At 48.2% G+C, this 23,819-nt stretch overlaps 1 protein-coding gene across 1 annotated transcript in view; it reads right to left on the reverse strand.

Moving 5' to 3' along the window:
• Positions 1-23,819, reverse strand: part of LOC129386793 (putative sodium-dependent multivitamin transporter) — a 54,580-nt gene that overhangs the window by 1,688 nt on the left and 29,073 nt on the right. Inside the window, exons 8-9 of the mRNA XM_055075001.2 lie at positions 23,005-23,186; positions 7,756-7,859 (exon numbers count right to left, since the gene is read on the reverse strand). Of these exons, the coding sequence (XP_054930976.2) occupies positions 7,756-7,859; positions 23,005-23,186 (286 nt within the window). The remainder of the gene's footprint in view (positions 1-7,755; positions 7,860-23,004; positions 23,187-23,819) is intronic.

Consider the following 23,819-nt stretch of genomic DNA (forward strand, 5'->3'; position numbering starts at 1 on the left):
CAACCTTACCGAACTTGACCATAACATTATCAAGCCTTATCGGTCGCTATCAACCTTAACGCAATAAAGGCGACCCTTACATACCTTACCAACCTATCCTTATCAAACTTATCGGACATGATGAAATCCTGGTTAACCTTTATCGGTCCTCATCAACCTTATCACAGTGTATCCGACCTATATCAATGCTTATCGGTCCAAATCAACCTTATCAAAATCGCACTGACAATCATAAGCCCTGATCGCTATTTAGCACCTCATCCATTAACGTCTAACCATTATCAACCGCGATCACACCCATATGACCCCTCATCATTCCTCATTAGTTCATTGACTTCTTATCTGTCTAGGTTGCGCGTGAACCCAGGTAACGCGGTAGGAGACGTTCGTATGGTTCAGATATATTCACGTCTGCGCGTGTGGGTCTTTAGCCCAGTCTGGCGGTATTTCTTGCGGTGGGCTAGACTTTATTGATGTCTTTATTGGACACTTGCGCGTGCTTGTCTTACCTTTGAATGTATTTTCATTCATCTTAACATTTTGTGGTGTGTTGTTTTTCTTGTATTGCTCATCATCCTGCTCACATGTAATACCGAAAAAAGCTACACAAATTCAGATTTTTTTTTCCTAATGAGTAGTATTCTTCGGCTTGTGGTCTCGGGTTTGCTTTTGTTTCTCAAATTTCCGTCGGCCAACCCCAAAACTTCAAGTTGGCCCAGCCCCAGATTGTACTTGGCTCACCCCCATATTAAAGCCCCTCCATACACGTTTCCGCCGACCAGGTTCAGTACCGCCAACCTACCCTCCTCCTCCACGCTCCTCTCCCACTCATACTCTTAGCTTCCGGCGTCAAGCGGCACTTAAGTGCTTCAGTTTCCATTTCCGAGTGGAAGTGACGCTATGTTTTTTAGCGTTGCTTACTTTCGCGTCGATGGAGAGGCTTTAACTGCACCAGCTGCGGTTTAAACTGTTAATGCGATTCCATCCAAGAACCACCGCCTATTGTAATCGGCGGTATGGTCCTGTTCGCTGCTTCGCGTCGACTTGCGACGGGTTGTGCCACCAGACACAACGTACAGTGGAATGTAATGTCGCGGGAATCTCCTCGATTCGCTCCGGACAGGTGATAATTTCCAGGTCGTTATCGCCGAGAGGCGCCGGGGCGGGCGATTTCCGGCACCCCGGACACATGCAGCAGCCGATGATGCAGCCCCGGCCCATGGCTCTCCGCGCTTTGTCAGCGAAAGCGGACGACAGGCAAAGCTTGCGGGCGCAGCGTACGCACACCGAACGCTCAGATGCACACGGATGACGCTTGGAGTGGCTAGAGCATGGTGTGAGATCTTACACCATGGGCTGGAGCGAGCTACTCATATAGCGCCGGCTGCTAAGCACGCGCGGGCATCTCACCATCGGGAAACTCCAGGAAGCGAAACGCCGAAACCGGAAATATTGAAACTGGAAATGCCGGAACCGAATTTGGTGTGAGGGGAAAAGGCGGCGCACATCAAAGGTTGTCGCTACTTAAGAAAGCGGCGGTGGTGCGTGGATGGAGGGGTTTTACCCCATATCAGCCTTTAAAGGCCAACAGCAATGAAGTTCTCGACCGCGTAAAAAGCCTAGTTTCAGATAGTTTAGACATACAGTAGTTTCTGTGCAAAATCTTACGCTTGAATTGCAGCTCAATCCGTCACAAAGAGCTCGCACAAATGGAAGTTTTTCATACCGAACCTGAAAAAAAAAAAAAAAACGACGCGGCGGAAGGGACGTCACCCGGCGGAAGTGACGTACAGTGAAGAATGTAGAGAACCAGCGCCTGTGCTGTCCGCTTTCCTTGCTTGTATTCCGTCCAGGTGTATCAGTGAACAGGTCCTGCAGTGCGCTGTGACAAGGTTGTTGCGCGCCCGCGATGTTCTTTTAATGCGAAATATTCTCCGAGTATATGTCTGGTTGTCTACGTTCGACAGTAGGGCCTCGATGCGTTCTGCCTGTGCTCGAAGGAGAACGTATTGGGGTGGCGAAGGCTAACGCGTGGCGCAGTTACGCTAAATTGGCGAAAATTTGACGCTCTTCGGTCTTGTGTGGTTCGCGTGGGAATAGCAGATGTCCTATCGCACGCCGCAGCAACTGGAACAGGGTGCATCGCGCGCTAGCTTCTCTGACCAGCAGCATTTGATGGGGCCAGTCAAGCTGCTTTTCCGCAGCTTTTTTCCCCTTGTTTTTTCCGCCACAACCATGTACCTCCTTGCTTGTGGAAACAAATAAAAAAAAATGCGTGGTGTTCGGGTTTGCTGAAGTGAGCGCGTTGGGCTTGCGCCTTCGACAAACAAATAAGCGCTCGCTCGCCACGCACTTGTCCACTAGCGCAGCGGCGACAAGTGATCGCCGCGCTGCTGCAGGCCACGTTTAAAGCGGAGGATAAAATTTTAACGATCTTAGCGTCTCCGGCATCACGTACCCGACTTCGCCGGCCGTTGCCTGGCGCGCTGAAAGCACCTATCAGACCGACCAGACAACTACCGCCATCTGTAGTGAAGGGTGCTAACTAGCTGAGGCTTGGCACGACAGTGGTGGTGGCACGTGGATGAAGGGGATTTAGGCACGACCGCGTTACATTTCTACAATTGCTAGTGGGTACAGTGGGGCGGGGCCTTTCTCGCGGCGCTCGTCGTTTCTGCGCAGGTGCGAGTAAGAACGGGTGTGAGAGAGAGAATCTTGGGGCCTTTGTTCCTTGAATATGTTACTCTGCCGCGGCACTACGGAGGTTTCTTAGCGCGTGTTGTATGCGTTTGTCTCCTAGACATGCCAACATTGCGGAGTGCGGTCAAATTTATTCACGCTCCGCCGCTGGCTTCCCGCGCGGTGAGGGAGTCGTCACGGACGCCCCAATTGGTGATTGCTGTATCTGAAGAAGCAAGGTTCTGACATGGTGTTGTATAAGTCGCGGGTAGTTTTTTTCGTCGCGACGATAGATTGTATTTTTTACAAGCACTGTTCCAGGAGGGCTCATGTAACAGGCAACCGGAGGTCTCAGGAGAGCACCTGAGGTTATAATAAAGCAGGCGGCGCAGGATCTCCAGGGCACCCAAGGGGTAGCGCGGGGATCAAAGCTGGAATCAGGGTGGCCCGTGGGTTGGGGCCGCGGAGGCCGAAGCAATCCTCGACATGCTGGGCAGTGGCCCTACTTGCTAGAAGTGCTAAAGAGATCCAAGAACCAACCAACTGTTGTTTTTTAGGGACATTTTTCATTATGAACTTCACGGCACATGTTTAATTACTGGACTGACGAAGACTCACCCGAGAGTATATCCACGTGCATGCCGTATAATTTGCAACGATGTATAGCTGGTAATTCATTGCAAAATTTCGCGCATTTTCTTGAACATTAATCACAACTATGCTCTTTGTCTAAGCGTTGGATATTCCACCATACAGGTTTTCTTTTTCTTATACCTGTAATATATGAGTGAGAGCGTCCTATTTCTGTGGATATTTTCATTGTTTGTTATCCCTTCTTTTGTGGGCTATTGAACATTGCTGCTCTAACGTGCGGGCTTGAGCTCCCGTCAAACTGCCTCATAGGCAGATGTTTCTTTCCACGCCTTCGTGTAGAGCAATGTTTAAGTACATTGATTGATTGGTTGGTTGATTGATTGAAAAGAACAAACGTTTCAGCCGACCACAGTGGCGCGCATAGGTGTTATGAGAAAATGATGCAACCAAACAGAGAATTTTAACAAAAGCTTAACAGCAGCTTAGTAGCAGCTTAACACAGCACGGATTGCGTAACACGATTCAAGCGAGACGCACTGCTCCATACCAAAATTCGCACGCGTTCACTAATGCTTGGACACCCAACGAAGCTTAGGATAATCACGTTGGATGCCATACATGTTCATGTCTACTTCATTATAAGTACACTGAAAAATAATGCTCAATTATCCTAGATTTGCAGCGCACGCTCGTAGAAAACAAATACTGTCAGTTTAGCCATGAATCAAGGCTTTAAGAATTAACCAGGACTGAAACTCAGTAACAAAGGTTGTCATATTGTCAATAACAGTAGTCATCCACCCGACTGTAGCTCGAAGTTACAAAGGAACCCAATACGTGTTTCTCGGAACAAAAACTTCGCAGTTAAAGAAAAATTCGTCCGGCTCCGGTGATTGAATCCATGGCCAGCGCCCCACTGGGTTGATTGCTCTACCATCTGAGCTAACCAGGAGGCTAGTAGATCACTGCGCGAGGGCAAAATAATCAACCAATCAACAAATGCAGAGAGTTTAGGATGAGCACTTTGCAGCAGTTGACCGGGAGAATACGTGTCAGGGACAAGTAGCCTGGCACTGCGGAAACAGACAGTCATGCATAGACTACGCCTCAGTCTGAGAAACGGCTTACGAATGACTGGATCAAATGATGGTAGGTCAACACGCAAAAGATAGCGTGGGTTGTGATCATAAACGTTTAACCTGAACATGTTGGAGAAATACTGATGCAAAACAAGAAACAATCGGATCACAATTTCTGAAAATGAATGAAGAGCAAATAAGAGAGATTGCAAAAAACATAGAGAATAAAATGGAGGCGTTTCCCTCAACAGCCCGGGAATATAAGGAACCGGTAGACGTTATGCACAAGAATATGAGCCAGACAAGGAAAAAAAAAACTGTCGGATTGAAAAGAAGCAACCACGTAAGTGGTCGAACAAAGAAATAAAGCAAGCAACAGAAGAGCGTAAGCAGGCCTCTAGGGATCATCGCGAAGTAAAAAAATTGAGAATACGTGAGTACGAGGTGCTCCTTACATGGAATAAATACTGAGAAAAGGAAAGGGTGGCGAGTGAGTCTGTGAAAGAGAAAAATTGAATACACAAGGGAACATTAGGTGCGTAACATTTCCGATATCGACAAAGGCGCACCAAAAAGATTCAGAAACCACGTAAAAGCACTCGAGCTCCAAATAAATATTTGCAGACGGCTATAAAGGTTGAAGACGGCAGCATCTTCGGAGGAGATAGTGCGCTGCGGTACATGACAGATACTGTTAGGGCTAACTTCGGCACAAAAGGAAAGAATAGTTCAGACCCAAACAGATCCAGCATCAACAAAGAAGCCTCAGAGATCAAAATTCGCCAGAGAAAAAATATACTGGAAAAAAAGGAGAAGAAAATGTCCCTAACAACACCGCCGCGGGACCCGATGAAATCCCAATACACCACAGCAAAAACCTCGGTCCAAAGAGCAAGGCACTGCTGACTAATGTCATTGATCAAGTGATTAAAACGAAGAAAGTTCCAGTTGGATAATATAAAGCAAGATAAACCTCCTATTCAAAGGGAATGGTGATAAGGATAGGACGAGCTCGTAAAAGCCAGTTGCAGTAACGTCAGTGCTATATAGAAGGACAATGCAAGCCATAAAACAAGAGCTGTCGAGATTCACGGAAACAAATTATGTACTGGAGGAACTACAGAATAGATTCAGACCAGGCAAACGCTTAGCAGAGAATATTTTTGTGCTAACTCAGTGTACAGAGATTCCGGTATCCCAGAATACAGCTTATACAGCTTTAGGTATAGTATTTCTAGATATTTCAGGGAGCGTACGACAACGTATACAGGTATTGCTTTGAGATATTCTCAAGCCCAAAGGCATAGATGACGATTTCTTGGAGCTGCTGAGGGACATATATAGAGACAACCGAGTCAAAATTCTACGGGAATGCCAAAATTTTAATGAAGTTTTGGAAATTCACCAAAGAGAGGAGTAATGATGTCATTTGTCTCCATCATTTTGCACGTTTTATGCACAGGGCATAGAAAGACAACTGGAAAACAGTCAATTAGGGTTTGATTTATGATAAATGCGTGATGGGCAAATGGTGCAACAGAACGTCTCTGCACTGATGTATGCGGATGACCCAGTGTTACTGACGGACAATGCAAGGGATTCACAGACACTGGTCATATGAGTGGCAACACAACGGCAAATATAGGCCTTATATTTAGGACAGAGAAATCGCGAATGTTGTCTTTAATGAAGAGTCGAGTAGCTACGCGGTGTTGATTCAACAGTCAGTCTTTCCCATAGTCAAGGATCATAAATGCGTCGCAGTATACATAAACGAAAGAAATGCTTACGCAAGCACCCACCAAGATAACCTGAAAATAAAAGCGAAGCGGAATGCAGCAAAAATGAAACCTGGGGAACTTTGGGGCCACAATAAATATGACGTGGTTGATGGAATCTGAAAAGGAGTCATGGTGCCAGCGCTGACGTTCCGCAAATGCCATTCTGTCTATAAAATTGGATACATTGCCGGGGTTGGATGTTAACCAAATATGGGTGGGTCGGTTGGCTTTGAGAGCCCACGGCAAAGCCGCAAATGAGGCAGTGGAAGGGGACGTAGGTTGGGCCTCATTTGAAGCCAGAGAAGCGCAGACCAAAATTAGTTTTGAAGAAAGAATCAGGAACATGGATCTAAATGAATGAGCTGCTAAAGTGCACAAGTATCTGTAGCTAAAAAGCGTGGACACAGAATGTAGGAAGAGGTCACGAAAGTTGACAATCATGTACCGGGTAATTGAAAGTGTAGAGAGGCAACTAGAAGGTAATAAGAAAGAAAGTGAGATAAACAGATACAGCAAATAGGATGCAAAATAAAGTAAGACGAAAAAGACCACGGGTATTCATAAGAATGAAGACAGAGAAATTCGAAGGGAGAAGCTGTACAATAACGGGAAGTGCCTTGCTAGTTGAGGCTCGAGCTGGTTTCTTAAGGACAGAAACAAACCGGAGCAAATATTCGCAATTAGATGAGACATGTATATGCTGCACTAAAAATCCGCAGTGCACATGTTAATGGAATGAGAAGGTATTCGCCCAGTAACGCACAAGTTCCAGAAGCAGTTGGATTAAAAGCTGGTGGAAGTATCAACTGGTCTGTAGCAGAAGTAAGCAAGAGACGTTAGAGTATTGGTGGAAAAAAAGCAGCGAAGTGACTGATTTGAGCGGATCATTACAGGCATAGGCTGCGTTCACGATCGATAGAGAAGAATAAAGAAATGTATACAAGAATGCTCGAAGGAAAAGCATTGATATCATAGCTGAGTAATTGAAACAGGCTAGGTGGCGATTTGCCCCCGCCTCGTTTCCAAGGGGATGTCAGTAGTCCATCATCATCATCAAACACAGCTAACACTGCAGTAACCAACCAAATGTGTTCTACTTCGCTGCTGGTGTAAATTTTCGGCAGCAACACGATTACGCCGCAGCCGAACATTCACACCAGCAATGAAACAGAATACACTTGATTACTGGAATATTAGCTATCTGTCTGGTTGAGCTCTGAGCCACCAGGGGGCTGCAACTTCCACTGAGTTCACGCCTGCTCCTCCGCTCATCCGGTGAAACGCCCCGTGCGCTTGCGTTTACCCGAATACCGGACGCGCTGAAACTCTAATATCGGTGGGCATCTCTTTCCCGTCGCTATATTCAGACTGAAAGGGACGTCAGCACAACGTTCGCAATTATTTTCATACAGTGTGCTGTAATAAACATACTCTAAACATACGTTTCTTAGTGAAATTTCTTAGGGGCGATGTCTATACACGAGTTCAGTAGAGATAACGCGAGCTCTGCATAACTCTCGGTTTACTTGAACAAAAAGTGAAACGATGCAAACAAACATGTTCCTAAACGTAAGAAAGCAAAACACATTTAGTAGCTGAGATCAAACGAATATAATCATTACCTGTCAAGGCGCTAACCAATACACCAATGGCAATTGTTATAAAAACGCCGAAGAAGCTGTTCCAATGGTATGACATCCGCAACAAGAAAAACGACTCTTGGGATCTGAAAGAAGAAATAGAACATTTCAGCTCGCACTGCAAGCTCTTCTATCGTAAAAATGCGTTGCTTCTAGGCCACGTGAGACGGGGCTTCCGTGATGAACGTGTCAAACACTTAGTCTTCCTGGAAGGAGCATGGATAGCGAGCAAGGAAGTGTCCTGCGTTCTTCTCACATTTCTTTGATAGACAGCACTGATTAACATATGATGAGAAATTTTGCACGGAAAAGAACACTCAGGCGGAGTGATTGCGTGCAAGGTCTACCAGGCTAACCCCGCCGGTAGCAATACCACTACAGGAAGAATAAAAGGTGGAAAAGCTGAAAATACTCTCGCCTACTGCAGCAGGGAAAAGCCACACGATATATACATTATATACGTATATATCCGTATACGTATATACGATATATACGCGGCACTAATCCTCTGTCGTGTGGCAGCACCTACTTAATCTCCACAAAGCGAAAACCATTTCACGTCAAGAAACTGCAGATCGAGAGAGACACTTATTTAAAGGAATTGGGAAATGTTGGCGACTTCGTTGGCTTGTCCCCACACAATATATTTTTCAATGATCAAGGGACGGTAACATGAGGCGGTACGAAATAAAACTTTACTGAGTTGTTTGTCTTAGCATCGAGCCATGGAGAGTATACATGCGTAAAAGAAACAGTGAAATCTTGTTTGAGTAAAAATTAATTCTATAGCAATTAATTACAAAGTAATCATTTCCCCGAGCTACCCACAACCGAAGGCCAGGATACCAAAAGCGCTAACTATGGGCGTTACGTTCAGTTTACGACGCTCAAATCAGAGTTTGAAGGTATCGAAGTAAGCTTAACAAAACTGATACTTTGGGCTGAGAACTGAGAAACTGGCAGAAAGGTGTGTGCTTGATTGCAAATATGTTGGTGTGTCTCCTGTTACACTGCAGCGATAGCCAGATATAGGTTAATTTATTTCATTTTGACCACCCTGGATTCCTTTAAAGTGCACCCAACACATCGCACACGAGCGTTCTTGTATTCCGCCCCCATCGATATGGGGCCGGTGAGGCCGGGCTTGAACCCTTGGGCTAGAGCTCAACTCTGCAACGCTATATCCGCTGTGCTACCATGGCGTGTGCCCGCTCAGATCTTATATCTAGTTCTTTGATTCTGCTCCTTAAGTTTCTACAGAAATAGGCCTCTTTTTATTGATTGTGCCATCAATATTAAAGTAGATAATCATTGCGATAATAGTGGCTTTCAGCAGCATATATATAAAACATCTTTAGATCATGTCATACATCCAGTATGGAGCTAAATGTATAAAAAATTGCCGACGATTACGTCACTTCCTAATGCGATATTCAGGTGTTTCGGCTTTTCGATATATTGAGGCAAACATCGAGCAAGACATGTATGTAGAGTTACAGACAACTTTTTATTCTTCACACATATTCCTTCTTCAAGAAACACTCCATTCCCAGTTTTTGATTGCCATATAAAAAGCTTTGTCGTCGGAGAAATAGATGGATATATGCTCCACTTGCTGCCCCAATGCCTGGTTCGGCGTAGTGGCGGATGGCGGCGCCTATGTGTTTCGGCTTGTGCAGCAGCACATCATCGAGATCAGCCGCCACCGAGCCGGCGCTCTGAGTGCCGCCGCACAGGGTTGGCATTGGAGGAGGAACGAAGAGAGCAAGGCTCGCGCCGTGCACGAGAGATGGCGCCAGGAGCGCGCATCTAGAGCATGGCGCTGGCACTGGCTACGGAGCTGGTTACGGCGAGGGTCAACGGCGAGGCACAACGGCGACGCGAAAAGCAGGAACGGGAGCCAAAGAGCTGCGCTCTAAGATGTACGTCCATGCCACGATACCTACTAACCTATCCTGCTTTTTTTGTGGGCAATACCGCTCTCCGTGCGATGTTTGCGGCAGCGAAGAGGACCTAGATCATTTATTGTACCAGTGTCCTCATTTTCAGCCACCTTCTCTAACGTATTGCGACGACTGGACGATCGGCTACTGTCCATGCAGTTGCTACTTGAAAATCGCTCGTCAGCCCACGAGGCAGTGAAGGCAGTATTTTGCTTCATGAGGACGAGTGGGCTGTGTCAACACCTTTAACTACCTCGTCCCGACTGGACTGCGGGCAGGCGCGAATACACTGCTTCCTGTCCTTCTTCCCTGTCTATTTCACCTCACTATTCCGCTCTGTTTCCTTCCCCCAGCGTAGGGTAGCCAGCCCCACGCTCTTCTGGTGATAACCCCTGCTTTCTCCCTTTCTCTTATCCTCCTCCGCTTGTCGTGCCCTCCGTATAGTTGTACACTTTGCTGTCTGCGTCACTCCAAGTCTTCTTAAAGCAATGCGAATTCTAACCGCGCTTTCGACTAATGGTACGTTCACACTGAGGAATCCGGCGTCTACAGCGAATGGAATTCTCCTGCCGCCGAAAATCGCATAGTTCACACTGCTTGCGGACCGCGCCGCCGGAAAGACATACAGCGCCATCTGCCCCATAAAGTGCTAACCTCCAATCAAGCTCCGGATATCCCGGATGTTCGCGCGGCTCCAAATTGCGCAGTTGTCTCCGCTCGCGTCGAGTTCGTGTGCTTACGTTGCGCCAAGACAATGATGAACCCCGAGCAAGAAGAGGCAGTACTGCTCGGCCTGTTGGCAAGCACCCTTCTGGCGATGCATGACGCGCAGAAGCATTCGCCGAAGAGACGGCGGCAGCGGCGTTGGTGGGTTCGCCCAGCTCTGCAAGAGCGCGACTCGGCCGCCATCTTTGGAAGTTCTGTTTCGCGCTCCCCGATTGGTCAGCGCCGCGCGGCGGCGAGGCAATCCGGCGGCAGCTGCCGCAAAAATCGGTACGGGAGCGATCGGCGCGGAAGGGGCTATTCCGGCGGATCTCGCCGCCGCCGAACTGGGTTCCGCCGAACTGGGCGCCGCTGCAGACGCCGAATGTCTCAGTGTGAACGGGGCATAAATATGACGCTCTTTTTCGCGGCACCAGTCACATTTCCCCCCTCCCCCCCCCAAAAGAAACGAACGCGCGTGCTATCACCAGAAGGTGAAGCATTCAAAGTGACAGCAAGCATAGCGTTACGCAAAAGGCATCTCAGAACGACGATGATGACTGTCATGCCAATTTATTGGCACGCCCTTGAAATCAGGCGACGACAAATAGTCAACTAACCTGCTTTAGTCAGTCAGGTGCGCTATACACGCTCTTCATTCTAGCATTTATGTATACATCTCCTGTGTAATGTTTCTCTTCCTCAAAACTTCTCTGTGTACCTTGTACCACTACCTATGCTTGTAAGAGATCCGGTCCCTCTTCCCAGCTTTTCCTTTTAGATGCGTAAGCATTTTTATGGTTATTCAACCAGTCAACGGTCCGTCCGTCCCTCCTTCGCTGAAGCCTGTCGCTTTCAAGATAGAGCCAGCCAGCTGTGGAAGAAGACGACGACGAACGCGCGAGCAGTGGCACGAAAATCTGGGGGTGGGCCAGCTTGAAATATGGTGGTGGGCCAGCTTGAAATATGGTGGTGGGCCAGCTTGAAATATGGTGGTGGGCCAGCTTGAAATATGGTGGTGGGCCAGCTTGAAATCTGGGGGTGGGCCAACTTGAAATCTGGAGGTGGGCCAACTTGAAATCTGGGGGCCAGCCCACTTGAAACCTGAGGGTAGGCCCACCTAAAATCTGGGGGTGGGCCAACATAAATTCTGGGGGTGGGCGAACTTGAAATTTGGAAGTGGGCCAAGTGAAATTCGGGAGTGGGCAAACTTAAATTCTGAAGTGGGACAACTTGAAATTTGGGTATGGTCTACTTGAGATTTTGGGGTGACCCAATGTCCACTTGAACAGCTGCAGAGCGTCCTTCGAGTTCTAAACACCTCGCTGTTGTTTAAGATAAATGAAGCGCAATGAAATAGCCTTCAGATTGGCGTTCCCGTGTTCACAGTATAAAGACCAGATGTGTAGTTTACTAAGCTACGCTGCTCGTACGCAATTTCTTGACCATAAAGACACCCGCCATGATTGCTTAGTGGATATGGTGCTGGGCTGCTAAGCACGAGGTCGCGGGATTGAATCCTGGCCATGGCGGCCGCATTTCGATGGAGGCAAAATGAGCACGAACCCATGCGCTTATGTTTAGGTGCACGTTAAAGAACGCCAGGTAGTCCGAATTTCTGGAGTCCCCCACTGCGGCATGCCTCATAATCAAATCGTGGTTTCGGCACGTAAAACTCCATAATTTATTTATTTTTTTTTTGCCGGAAAGCTCTCCCGCTGAGATACAAGTGCAACCGAAGTGGCAGCGCATTTAACTTACGATGTCGTCTGAGAGCGAGGAGAAAGCGAAACTCGGGTTAAACGAGAAGAAATGAAAGAGGCACGGTCAACTGATAGCGTGGTGGCACATCATGTATATGTAGCTTAGGCCATATTCTTACGGCAAATCAGTGCACACCCCTATTCGACAGCTTCCTTTTCCCGGCGTCTGCTACACAGCCTACTAGCGCAAACGCACTCGGCCGTTCACCGCAACACCATCAAAAGAATTGCAGTGAAAGTGCTGCGCCTTCTTCTGACATTTCTGCGAGAGGCAGGTCTGATGGCCACATGGTGACAAATTTTGTGCAGAAAGAGACGCTCAGCCAGAACAATTGCCGGCCAGGTCTGCCAGGCTAAGTCTGCCTGTATTCATCATCACCACCACCACCATATTACAAAGCGACTAAATATTTATTTCGATACTAATTACGGAAATGAAAAGAAAGCTTAAGGCCTCAAGGCAAGGTGCCCAGCGCCCGTACGTTCATAGGTATGCTATGTGATGGCGCTACACACGGTTGCAGGTACGGTTCTAATACCGTGCATAGTATAGGCTCAATATCATCTCCCTCGGCAGCCGGTACCTTCTAAGGTGCTGCTCAAAGACGTCGTCGACCGCCAACCGACGACTAAACGTGCGTTCCCTTCATATAGGATCACTGTCGAGGGCACGGAGTGCTAGGATAACAGCCAGTAAAAAATAAATGCAAAGATAAGCCGTGGCTACCGATACTCCCAAATTATGACAGAGTAACTTCACTACGTTACGTTACATCCACACCTGCAAGTTTCGCTGCTTATCACACTTTCACATCGTATCGGCACTCATCGACACTTCTTGGCTTCTTCTCAGCTTAGTAAACACGATGATGCCTCGCACCAGGTGAAGAGCTTGTTTTGCAGTTTCAGGCGGCCGCATTCCGCCACAGGCGAAATGCACAAAGGTGCTTACACGTCAATTTTGGCAACCGGTGGTAAACTATAGGTTGGTGACGTCAGGGCCTGGAGCCCCTAACTACGCTGTCTGTCGTACCCCAAGTGGCAGCTTATAGAAAAGCCAACGTCACCACGATGCTCAGTGCCAACGTTTCCATTAATCTAACAGCCTCGTAAGAACACACGCTCCAGTGCACCTCAGAATGCTGCGCAGGACCATACACGAAGCACATAGCGACTCAGCATTCTTGCTGGTTTCGGATCAAATTGGTTCAAGTGTCAGAGCAACCACTGCACATATAATACGATGCCAAGGACGAGAGGCGGTTTTCCAAGTGGTGCCCGATGCCCTTCTGTAAATATGTGAATGCGGCCTAGCACTGCGCAGCGATTTGCGGCTGAAGAATAAAAGTTCGCTAACATTCCGAACGACTTTTCGATGTTGTAAAACGCCATCAGCGTACGTTTATGTTCACTGCAGGACGAAGGCCTCAGCCAGGGGGCTCTAATTACCCCTGGCTCGGGCAAACTGACTCCAAGTTATGCCTGCAAATTTCCTGATTTCATTGGTCCACCTCATTTTCTTCTGTCCTTGACAGCACTTATCTTGCCCATGAATCACGCGGCCTGCCCTCCTCCTATTTTTCCTCTTAATATGAAATAACCGCTACTCCCGTTTGCTCACTGATCCACACGGCTCTCTTCCTCTCTCTTAGCGTTACGCCTAAAAAATTTCGTTCCATCGATTGCTCGAGCGCTCAACTTATTCCCATGCTTCATTGTTAACCTCCAAGTCTCTGCCCTATACGACAGTACCCGAAGTATAGAATGATTGTACACTTTTCTTTTCAATGACAGCGGTGAGCTCCCGCTCACGATTTGTTAACGCAGGCCGTGTGCACTCCGACCCATTTTTATTCTTCTGTAAATTTCCGTCTCATGATCAGAGTTCTCTGAGAGTCATTCGCCTAGATAATCTTACTCCTCTGCACACTCTAGAGGGTGACTGCCGATCATGAATTGTTGTTCAATGGACAGGCCATTCAACATTACCGTTGTCTTATGCATGCTATTCTGCATATTAATCTTCAACCTACTCTTACACTTTCTTCGTTAAGGTCGTCGATGAATTATTGCTATGTGTCACTAGCGTTGCTGAACAGGAAAATGTCTTCGCCAAGCCGAAAGCTGTTGAGATACTCGCCGTTGATCATCGCTTTTAATCATTCGCTGTCTAACAGCTTCAATACTTCTTAGCATGCAATGATTATAATTGCCGACATTGTGTCTCCTTGCCGAACCGCTTTCTCGATAAGTATGTTTCCACTTTTCTTGCAGATAATTAAACATGTAAAGCCGGAACTATCACTGAGGCATAGTGAAAGCGTGAAAATCTGCGGATACGTACGCTGTCGCTGAACGTAAATATGGAAGTTACCCATAAATGAAATAATTATTGAGTTGTCAGCCTCATGCTGCAAAGCACCGCGGCCGTGATGTGAAGTTCATTCAGTCCTTCTGTACAATCCATATCGTATGCACTTACACCACTAATTACACACAAATATCGCAGCTTCGTCTAAACGGAACTTCACGCCGCCGGCAGGGCGCAGAAGGCAGCACAGTTGTAGCGACGTAAATGCTGATCTTGCTGGTACGACGCGTTTCAGTGACAGTGCTTAGCGTCGTGCATGCTTCACATTGTTGGTATCGCGATACCAGGCCGCTGTGACCGGCTTTTTCATGACGTCATGTCATGCGTGGATCACCGTAAGACTGTCGCCGGCTTGAAGGCAATTCTTGCGCTGAATTCACAAGCGCCTATGAACTCAGCTAGAACACTGCACTCACACGAAGCATGCTACACGAAACCCCGAGGTTTGGAAGGTACCATGGTTTTGAAGCAATTACGGCCTACAGTCCTTAACATATAATATGCCGACTGTACTAAACAAATATAAGCATACAGCTACGCTAAATAAAAATGGTTTGCGTGACTACTTTCTTTCTTCATAGTGACACTTTATTATATTGCATTCAAGTGTAAAATGTCATTTTTATGCATACGTGCTATGTGTAATGTTTGTTATGTATAAAGCCTTAAGTGTACATAGCATGTGAGTGGTACTGCCATGTAAGGGACCCTGGGCCTCCGTCAAGCTGCTGCGACAGCTTTTTGCCCAGGTGCCTTTTGTTTCCGCTAAATAAAATCGATTGATTGATTGATTGATTGATTGATTGATTGATTGATTGATTGATTGATTGATTGATTGATTGATTGATTGATTGATTGATTTGCAATGGGGGTGTTCGCCTAGCAGAAGGGTAACTAGATATAGGTTGTAGCGCTAGGCGTAAACAGGTCGGCGCTATATCGTAACGGGGAAGCAAGCACTTCTCGTCGTCTTCTCTTGCACCAGCACACCAGCACCATGCCCACTGCCCAGTGCCTTCAGTACAATCACTCCCCACCGAAAGAGTAGCCATCCTGGCGACTTAAGGACAGGAGAACACAGGGGGGTCATGGCACTGCTTGAGCCGGGAGACGTGGACAATTTCCTGGCCCCGACGACGCTGGTCGGAAGGCGTTTCCAGTGGCTCGATGAGGTAGTTGACCGCGGATGTTTGTTCCAGTACCCGATAAGGACCGTGGTACTTGGAGAGCAGCTTGGAGGAAAGGCCTGGAGGAGTAGAGGGCACCCACAACCAGACCAGCGAGCCAGGCGCAAAGCACGGAGCCGTAGTGGATGAATCGTGGCGAAGCTTTTGGCGCCACTGGTCCTGGGATGTGAACGAACGAGCGAGCTGGCGACATTCTTCGGCGTAAGCAGCCGCCCTAGAAACAGTCGTACACTCCGAAGCATCTGGCCGGTAAGGTAGAATCGTGTCCATAGTGCATGAAGGCTCGTGTCCGTAAAGGAGAAAGAAAGGGGAGAACCCAGTGGTGCTTTGCGTGGCGGTATTGTAAGCGTAGGTGACGAAAGGTAGAATGCGATCCCAATTCGAGTGGTCAGATGAAGCATACATGGCCATCATGTCACCAAGGGTGCGGTTGAAACGTTCGGTCATCCCATTAGTTTGAGGATGATATGCTGTGGTAGTGCGGTGAATGATGCGACACTCCTTTAGCAATGCTGAAAGGACGTCAGAGAGGAAAACGCGACCGCGGTCGCTCAGTAATTCTCGAGGTGCTCCATGGCGTAAAATCAGATTTTGAAGGATAAAACTGGCGACGTCTTTTGCTGTGGCAGATGCTAGGGCTGAAGTTTCAGCGTACCGCGTGAGGTGGTCGATAGCAACAATAACCCAGCGGTTGCCGCTTGGAGTGTTGGGAAGCGGACCGTATAGGTCAATGCCGACGCGGTCGAACGCGCGCGCGGGGCATGGTAAAGGTTGCAAGGGGCCGGTGGCATGTTGAGGTGGCGTCTTGCGTCGTTGGCATATGTGGCATGACCGGACATACTGGCGAACGAAGCGGTACATACCGCGCCAGTAGTACCGAAGCTGCAGGCGAGAGTATGTCTTTAATACACCAGCGTGGCCGCATTGTGGGTCGTCGTGGAACGTGGCGCAGATGTCGGAGCGGAGGTGTCGGGGTATAACAAGCAACCACTTACGGCCGCTGGAATTGTAGTTGCGGCGGTACAGCAGGTTATCCCGAATGATGAAGTGCGTGGCTTGGCGACGAAGCGTCCGAGAGATCGGTGCTGGCGACTGGCTGGACAGGAAGTCAATAAGCGAAGAGATCCACGGGTCCTTGCGCTGCTCTGATGGCATGTCGGAAATGTTGAGGGCGAAGGCACCGCAGGTAGAAATAGACGAGTGGACAGGGCCAGAGGGCAGGGGTGACCGGGATAGAGCGTCTGCGTCTGAATGCTTTCGGCCTGAGCGATAAACAACGCGGATGTCGTATTCTTGTAGGCGCAATGCCCAACGGGCAAGCCGACCAGTTGGATCTTTTAGTGAAGATAACCAGCATAGGGCATGATGGTCGGTCACGATGTCAAATGGACGCCCGTACACATAAGGACGAAATTTGCCGATAGCCCAAATGATGGCCAGACATTCCTTCTCAGTAACTGAATAGTTCGCCTCGGCTTTGGTAAGGGTGCGGCTGGCATACGCGACGACGTACTCTTCGAAGCCATCCTTGCGTTGTGCAAGAACAGCGCCGAGCCCGACACCACTAGCGTCCGTATGGATCTCAGTTGGAGCAGAGGGATCGAAGTGTCGCAGTACTGGAGGCGAGGTGAGAACGCGTCGTAGTTCTTGGAATGCGTCGTCGCACGCCGAGGACCAGGCTGATAGGTCAGAACGGCCGGTGAGAAGCTGCGTCAAGGGGGCAATGATAGAGGCAAAGTTACGCACAAAGCGTCGGAAATAGGAGCACAGGCCGATGAAGCTGCGAAGCTCTTTCATGGTGGTTGGTTTAGGGAACTCTGATACGGCGCTAAGTTTTGTGGGGTCCGGAAGGATACCGTCTTTTGAAACTACATGGCCGAGAATAGTAAGTGTACGAGCGCCGAAGTGGCATTTCTTCAAATTTAGTTGCAGTCCTGCAGTGGAGAGGCACGCAAGTACCTGCTCGAGGCGGTTGAGGTGCGACCCAAAGTCGGTGGAAAAAACCACAATATCATCTAAATAACAGAGGCACGTTTTCCACTTCAGCCCTCGAAGAATGGTGTCCACCATTCGCTCGAAAGTGGCAGGCGCGTTGCAGAGGCCAAACGGCATGACAGTGAATTCATATAGCCCATCAGGCGTTACGAAGGCTGTCTTTTGACGATCGGCCTCTGCCATTGGCACTTGCCAGTACCCGGAGCGCAAATCGAGCGACGAAAAGAATTCCGCTCCCTGCAGACAGTCCAAAGCATCGTCGATGCGCGGCAGAGGATAAACATCTTTGCGCGTTATTCGGTTAAGGCGGCGATAGTCGACGCAGAACCGAATGGAGCCATCTTTTTTTTTAACGAGGACAACCGGAGATGCCCAGGGACTGTTAGAGGGCTGGATGATGCCACGCTCCAGCATGTCGTCAACGTGCTGGTCGATGATACGGCGTTCAGCAGCCGACACACGATAGGGACGCTGGCGCAATGGTGTTTGCTGACCGGTGTCGATACGGTGAACGACTGCGGACGCTCGACCCAAGGATGGTTGGTCAATGTCAAATGAGGAACGAAAACGTTGGAGGAGTTTGATGGTTTCTGTTTGCTGCGCAGGTGTGAGTTCTGCGTCGACGGCGCGAGCGAAGACGTCTACAGGGGCATCAGTCGCGGCAGGATTAGTGACGGAACAAATCGGAAGTGATGCCGTGTCGCCAAACATGGTGGCCGGGAGAACGCTATCGAAAGCTTCAGCGGTACCCAGGCACTCGCCGCGGAGTAGGGATGATGGGCAGGCGGACGGATTGCACACGTAAAGGGCAGCAGAACCGTCGCAAGAAGTGACGACAGCAAACGGAAGTAGAAAGTTCCGGCGGCGCGCACAAGTGGCCGACGGTGTAAACAGAACAGATGAGTTCGCAGCAGAGTTACATGACACAGGAACCAGAGCGGCGGAGAAAGGCGCGATATCGATGTCAGAGGCGGCAACAACTTTAGGAGAAGAATGGTCGTCATGGTCGCAGCACGGCACGGATAACGTAAGTTCGGCACGAGCGCAGTCGATAAGAGCTTGATTGACAGATAAGAAATTCCATCCAAGAATAACGTCGTGTGAGGAACGAGGTAGGACGACAAATTCTATAACATACATAACGCTTTGAATGACAACCCGGGCTGTGCACGACGCTGAAGGCTGAATGCGATGCGAGGTTGCCGTACGCAGAGAAAGAGAGGTAAGGGGAATGGTCACTTTGTTCAAATTGCGGCAAAGCTTCTCACTAATAATAGAAACGGCGGCTCCGGTGTCGATAAGTGCGTGTACGGTGACGCCGTCTACGGACAGTTCAATTTCGTTCACCGGGTTAGAATGAGGCCTTGAAATGTTCGACGTAAACGCAGTTCTTGCCTCTGGAACTGCGACTGTTAGTTTTCCTCACGGGCCGGGCTGGGTCGGCGAACCATCGGGGAAATGGATCGGCGACGTGGGGAAGGTGACCGGCGTGCATCGAAAGGGAGGCGACTGTAAGATGAGTCCGGAGGAAGGCTAGATGGGTCCTGACGCGGAAGTCGAGCAGGCCTGTAGCTTGAGGCGCCCCCACTGGCAGGTAAACGGGGGCTGCGACGGCGGCAGAATCGTGCTACGTGGCCCGGAAAATGGCAGAAATAGCATATTGGCCGGTTGTCAGATGTACGCCACGGGTTGACGACAGGGGCTCCAGCGGCCGAGTAAGGGACGACCATCGGGCGTGAAGGTGGCGGCGGCACATGGAAGGTGCCAGTGGCCCGGTAGGCATCAGGAGCCGGAGGAGCGTAAGGCCGGGCAACAACGTCAGCGTAAGTGAGCGGTCCAGCTGCAGGCTGCGGAGGAGGGGCAGATGGCAGCGCCGCGGCAACTTGGGTCTGAATGACGTGGCGAAGCGAGGGAGCCAAGGTTGTCGACGGCTCGGGTGTGCGGTTCGCCAGAGAGAGTTGGCGTGCCACTTCCTGACGGATGAACTGCTTTATCTCCGGCATTAAGGCAGAGATATTGGCAGCGTCGCGGCCGAAATCCAACGGAGATAGATCCGTGGTGTCCTGCTGAGCAGCGCGCGTTGATGCACGCTGCTTGCGCAGCTCGTCGTAGTGCTGACAGAGCTGTACGACCTCGGCAATCGTCCGCGGACTCTTCGCGACGAGCATCTGGAAGGCTTGGTCATCGATGCCTTTCATGACGTGCTTAATCTTGTCAGCTTCGTCCATAGATGAGTTGACGCGCTTGCATAGCGAGAGCACGTCTTCAATATAACTAGTGAAGGTCTCTTCCTGGCGTTGAACTCGACCACGCAAGCGCTGCTCAGCGCGAAGCCGGCGAACGGCGGGACGGCCGAAGACCTCCGCCAAAGTTGCCGTGAAAGCCGACCAGGTGGTAAAATCGGCTTCATGATTGCGGAACCATAGGTTTGCCACGTCAGTCAAGTAAAAGATGACATTTGTGAGCTTGGCGCGGTCGTCCCACTTATTATAGGCGCTTACACGGTCATATTCGGCGAGCCAGTCTTCCACGTCGTGGTCATCTGTGCCGCTAAATATAGCCGGATCGCGCTGCCGGATGACGCCAGAACAGACGATGGCGGGGGGCACGGGAGCGGCAGCCTGGGACGGTCCCGGTTCATCCATTGCAACAGCTGGTGGTAGCGTTCGGCTGCGGAGTTCCAGGATGTCGAAGAGAAACCCCGCACCTCCACCAAATGCAATGGGGGTGTTCGCCTAGCAGAAGGGTAACTAGATATAGGTTGTAGCGCTAGGCGTAAACAGGTCGGCGCTATATCGTAACGGGGAAGCAAGCACTTCTCGTCGTCTTCTCTTGCACCAGCACACCAGCACCATGCCCACTGCCCAGTGCCTTCAGTACAGATTGATTGATTGATTGATTGATTGATTGATTGATTGATTGATTGATTGATTGATTGATTGATTGATTGATTGATTGATTGATTGATTGATTGATTGATTGATTGATTGAAGTGTTTCTTAAGTAAGAGGAGGAGACTATAGAAAGAAGATCGCACGAAGTGACTGAAGGACGTGAGTGACGTCATTTCGCCCAGGTTTGGTGTTAACCTAGGGTTTAGAATACCAAACATGAAGCGGATCCAGTGATACTCGTCAATGCGGTTATATAAGTATATATGTACGTCTGTGCGTGTGTGTGTGCTTGTATACGTGTGTGTGCGCATGTGGGTACTCATGGGAGAATTCTTCGCTTCGTTCGTGAGGTGTATTTTATTTCATAGCATCAGTCTTCTTGAAGGCATCCACATGATCTTCGTATCAGTGGTAGTACGTGATTTTATTCGCTGTTTCTTGTTTTTTATATGTGATCGTATTGATGTCCCGCTTCATATGATAGACACGATTGCGATCCGTCGCACGCATACGTTCGTTCACACCGTAGGCCACAGAATAACACTGTGGGCACAGACTCTATGTTTGCTTCGACTTAGTGCTGAACGGAAGCTTTGAACTAAGGTTGACGCTAAGGGCACGGAAGACGACAGCGAATTGTGCAACAGCAACAAGTCATGATAATTAGAACGATTTTTTATTGTTTCCTATCGCATGGAAAATTATAGCCCCCAAAGCTTTGAAAAAAATAATCATCCGCAGCCCTATGAGCAACAGAAAGCTCAAACAAGACAAAAAAACCGAATAGAAGTGCCCAAACACATCAATAACAGACTTTATAGTTGCCAGGGACAGACACTGCACTTCCATTTGGCAACACTCAATAGATTGTCATGACGGGTATGAAAATTCCGGCTATTGCGCACATACAAAAACGCAGCTTATTATGCAGCAGTTCACTACTCATCGTTAATGTTACTGCCTTCGCCAGAAGCGCACGCTCAACCATTATGCACTGAAACAGCTCAGTGATCTTTGAGATGACAAATCAGAGCATGTCACAAAGATATAAGCACGCGCCATCCTCGTCTATCAGTTCTGGCCCTTGGCCAATCATCTGCAACAGCGCGTTACAACGGTTACCTACGTCAGCTCGAATGGCGCAGATAGACATGGTTATGTTCGTATGACTGCTACACCCCTATTGTAGAAATTTCTTCTGAAGTCGTCATCCTGACGGCTGTTTAGGTTTTGTGAATCGACTTACGCTTGCTATTGGCGGAAGGGCTAAACTTCACCTCTGTGCTACTCTTACATATACGTATTTTTTCGACTACAGAGCTCGTCTCTGCAGTGGCAGACAGCGCAAGCTTGCTGATGTTACGAACACTTTTAGCCTTGTGATTGCGCTTTTTCGTAAGGTCTTTCTTACACAAATATTTGTTCGCAAGTTCCCTTTGTGAACTCCGCGCCCCTGATCTTCTTGTAGACGCGTTGCCTTTGCAGAGCTGATTTTCTTTTTTCGAAAGCCTTTTTTTTTTAATACCTTCACGCTAATTACCCAGAAAGAGCTAAAACAGTCTTTTTTCGTACGTTTGAGTAATGCGAATTCGAGGAAATGCAAAAACAATCTAGCTATTCCTTAAATTCCGCCACACACATAACCTTCTTTACCTCTTTGCGTTTGATGGTTATTTTCGAGGTAGCCACTACAGCTTTTCATGCTGTAATTGTAACTACTGAAATATGGCTTTTAGCCTGTAATATGTGTTTGGTTTAATAATATTGCTGCAATGATATAGAAGGCCCGACCTAGTGTTTGTCACCTTATACGTCTTTATGAATATTTTCCTACGTATCACTACTGTTATATTACTATTAAATACTCATTTATTGATTATTTGTTGTTGGCTTCATTCATTCATTCATTCATTCATTCATTCATTCATTCATTCATCGGTTGAAATATAGTGCTCAAGTTTCTCCAGAGCATTTACGGTGAAATAATGAGTGTGCTCGGATTTTAAACACACAAAATGAAAGGAACAGGCTGCGTAGCTTTGCGCGGAAAGGCAGGTAAAATAAAAATAGTAGTTCTCGAAAGCATGCAGTATGCCATACACGTTTCCTATCTGGAAATGTAGCGATAAGCATTTTTTTTTCTCGTGTGCATTGAAATTTGCTTAAAACTGGGCTTTTTCTTTCGAAACGAACGCTTTCATGAACTTTCAGTTCTTCCCAAATGTTCGCACTTATCAATGAGCGCGTACGGTGATACTTTTGCCTCAGAAGGACAAGAACTTTCCGTGTCAGCACTCACTCTTGAATGACCAAGCTCCTTCACCCAAAATTTTGCCTCGGAAGCAGAGAAACAAAAGCGAATAATTACGCCATTACCTTGGAGCCTCGAAGGACGTGCTTATGTTGAATGTCTTCGACGTTGATGTATGCAATGTAACATTTGCGGGGCAGTAATCCAAGGAAACTGGCATCCTGGGTGGTGTGATGCCTTTCTGTATCGTGTTTGAAATGTGCCATAACTGGAAGATGGCCGTCATAATCGTGCCTACGCCTGCACCCTGAAAATAAAAAGGCAGCATAATTGGTGCGTCGAGTATATTGATACACCTCTAAGTACCTTGGTGCGTGAGAATTTCATACCCCCCTCTCCTAAAAAAGGCGAACGAAACCTGCCGGGGCTAATGCGCCGGGACAAATGCGACAAGGTCAAGTTGGCAAAAATAACATCTAAATGAAAAACGGTAGTTTATTCCACTGCACAGTAAATGAGCTCATAGAAGCGGAAGAGAACAAATGAAACGCTCACGTGTAAAAATAAAAACGAGTATGTTCTGCTTGAAGCAACAAGGAATGTACGAAAAAATATACGTAGAACCACTGAATCTCATTTCGCACATAAGAGTCGCTTTCCTTACTCAATTTTTCAAATCTAATAAAAATGTGGAATGCATTGCCCAACAGTGTTGTCCGTAACAATATTCAGGATTTGTAATAGGCTATATATGTGCATCTCAGCATTATATAGCCTATGTATTTTCTTAACTGGTCTATGTATATAGGTTGTGTTGAATAGTAATGACGTCAAAAGTTCACCGTTTAGTCTCCAGGTAGGGGTGTGTAGTATCAGTAACCAATAAAAACGTACAATATTCCGGGGAGCATCACTCCAATACCGCTATTTTGCTGACTGC

This window comes from Dermacentor andersoni, chromosome 8, assembly GCF_023375885.2.
Source record: "Dermacentor andersoni chromosome 8, qqDerAnde1_hic_scaffold, whole genome shotgun sequence".
NCBI lineage: Eukaryota > Metazoa > Arthropoda > Arachnida > Ixodida > Ixodidae > Dermacentor > Dermacentor andersoni.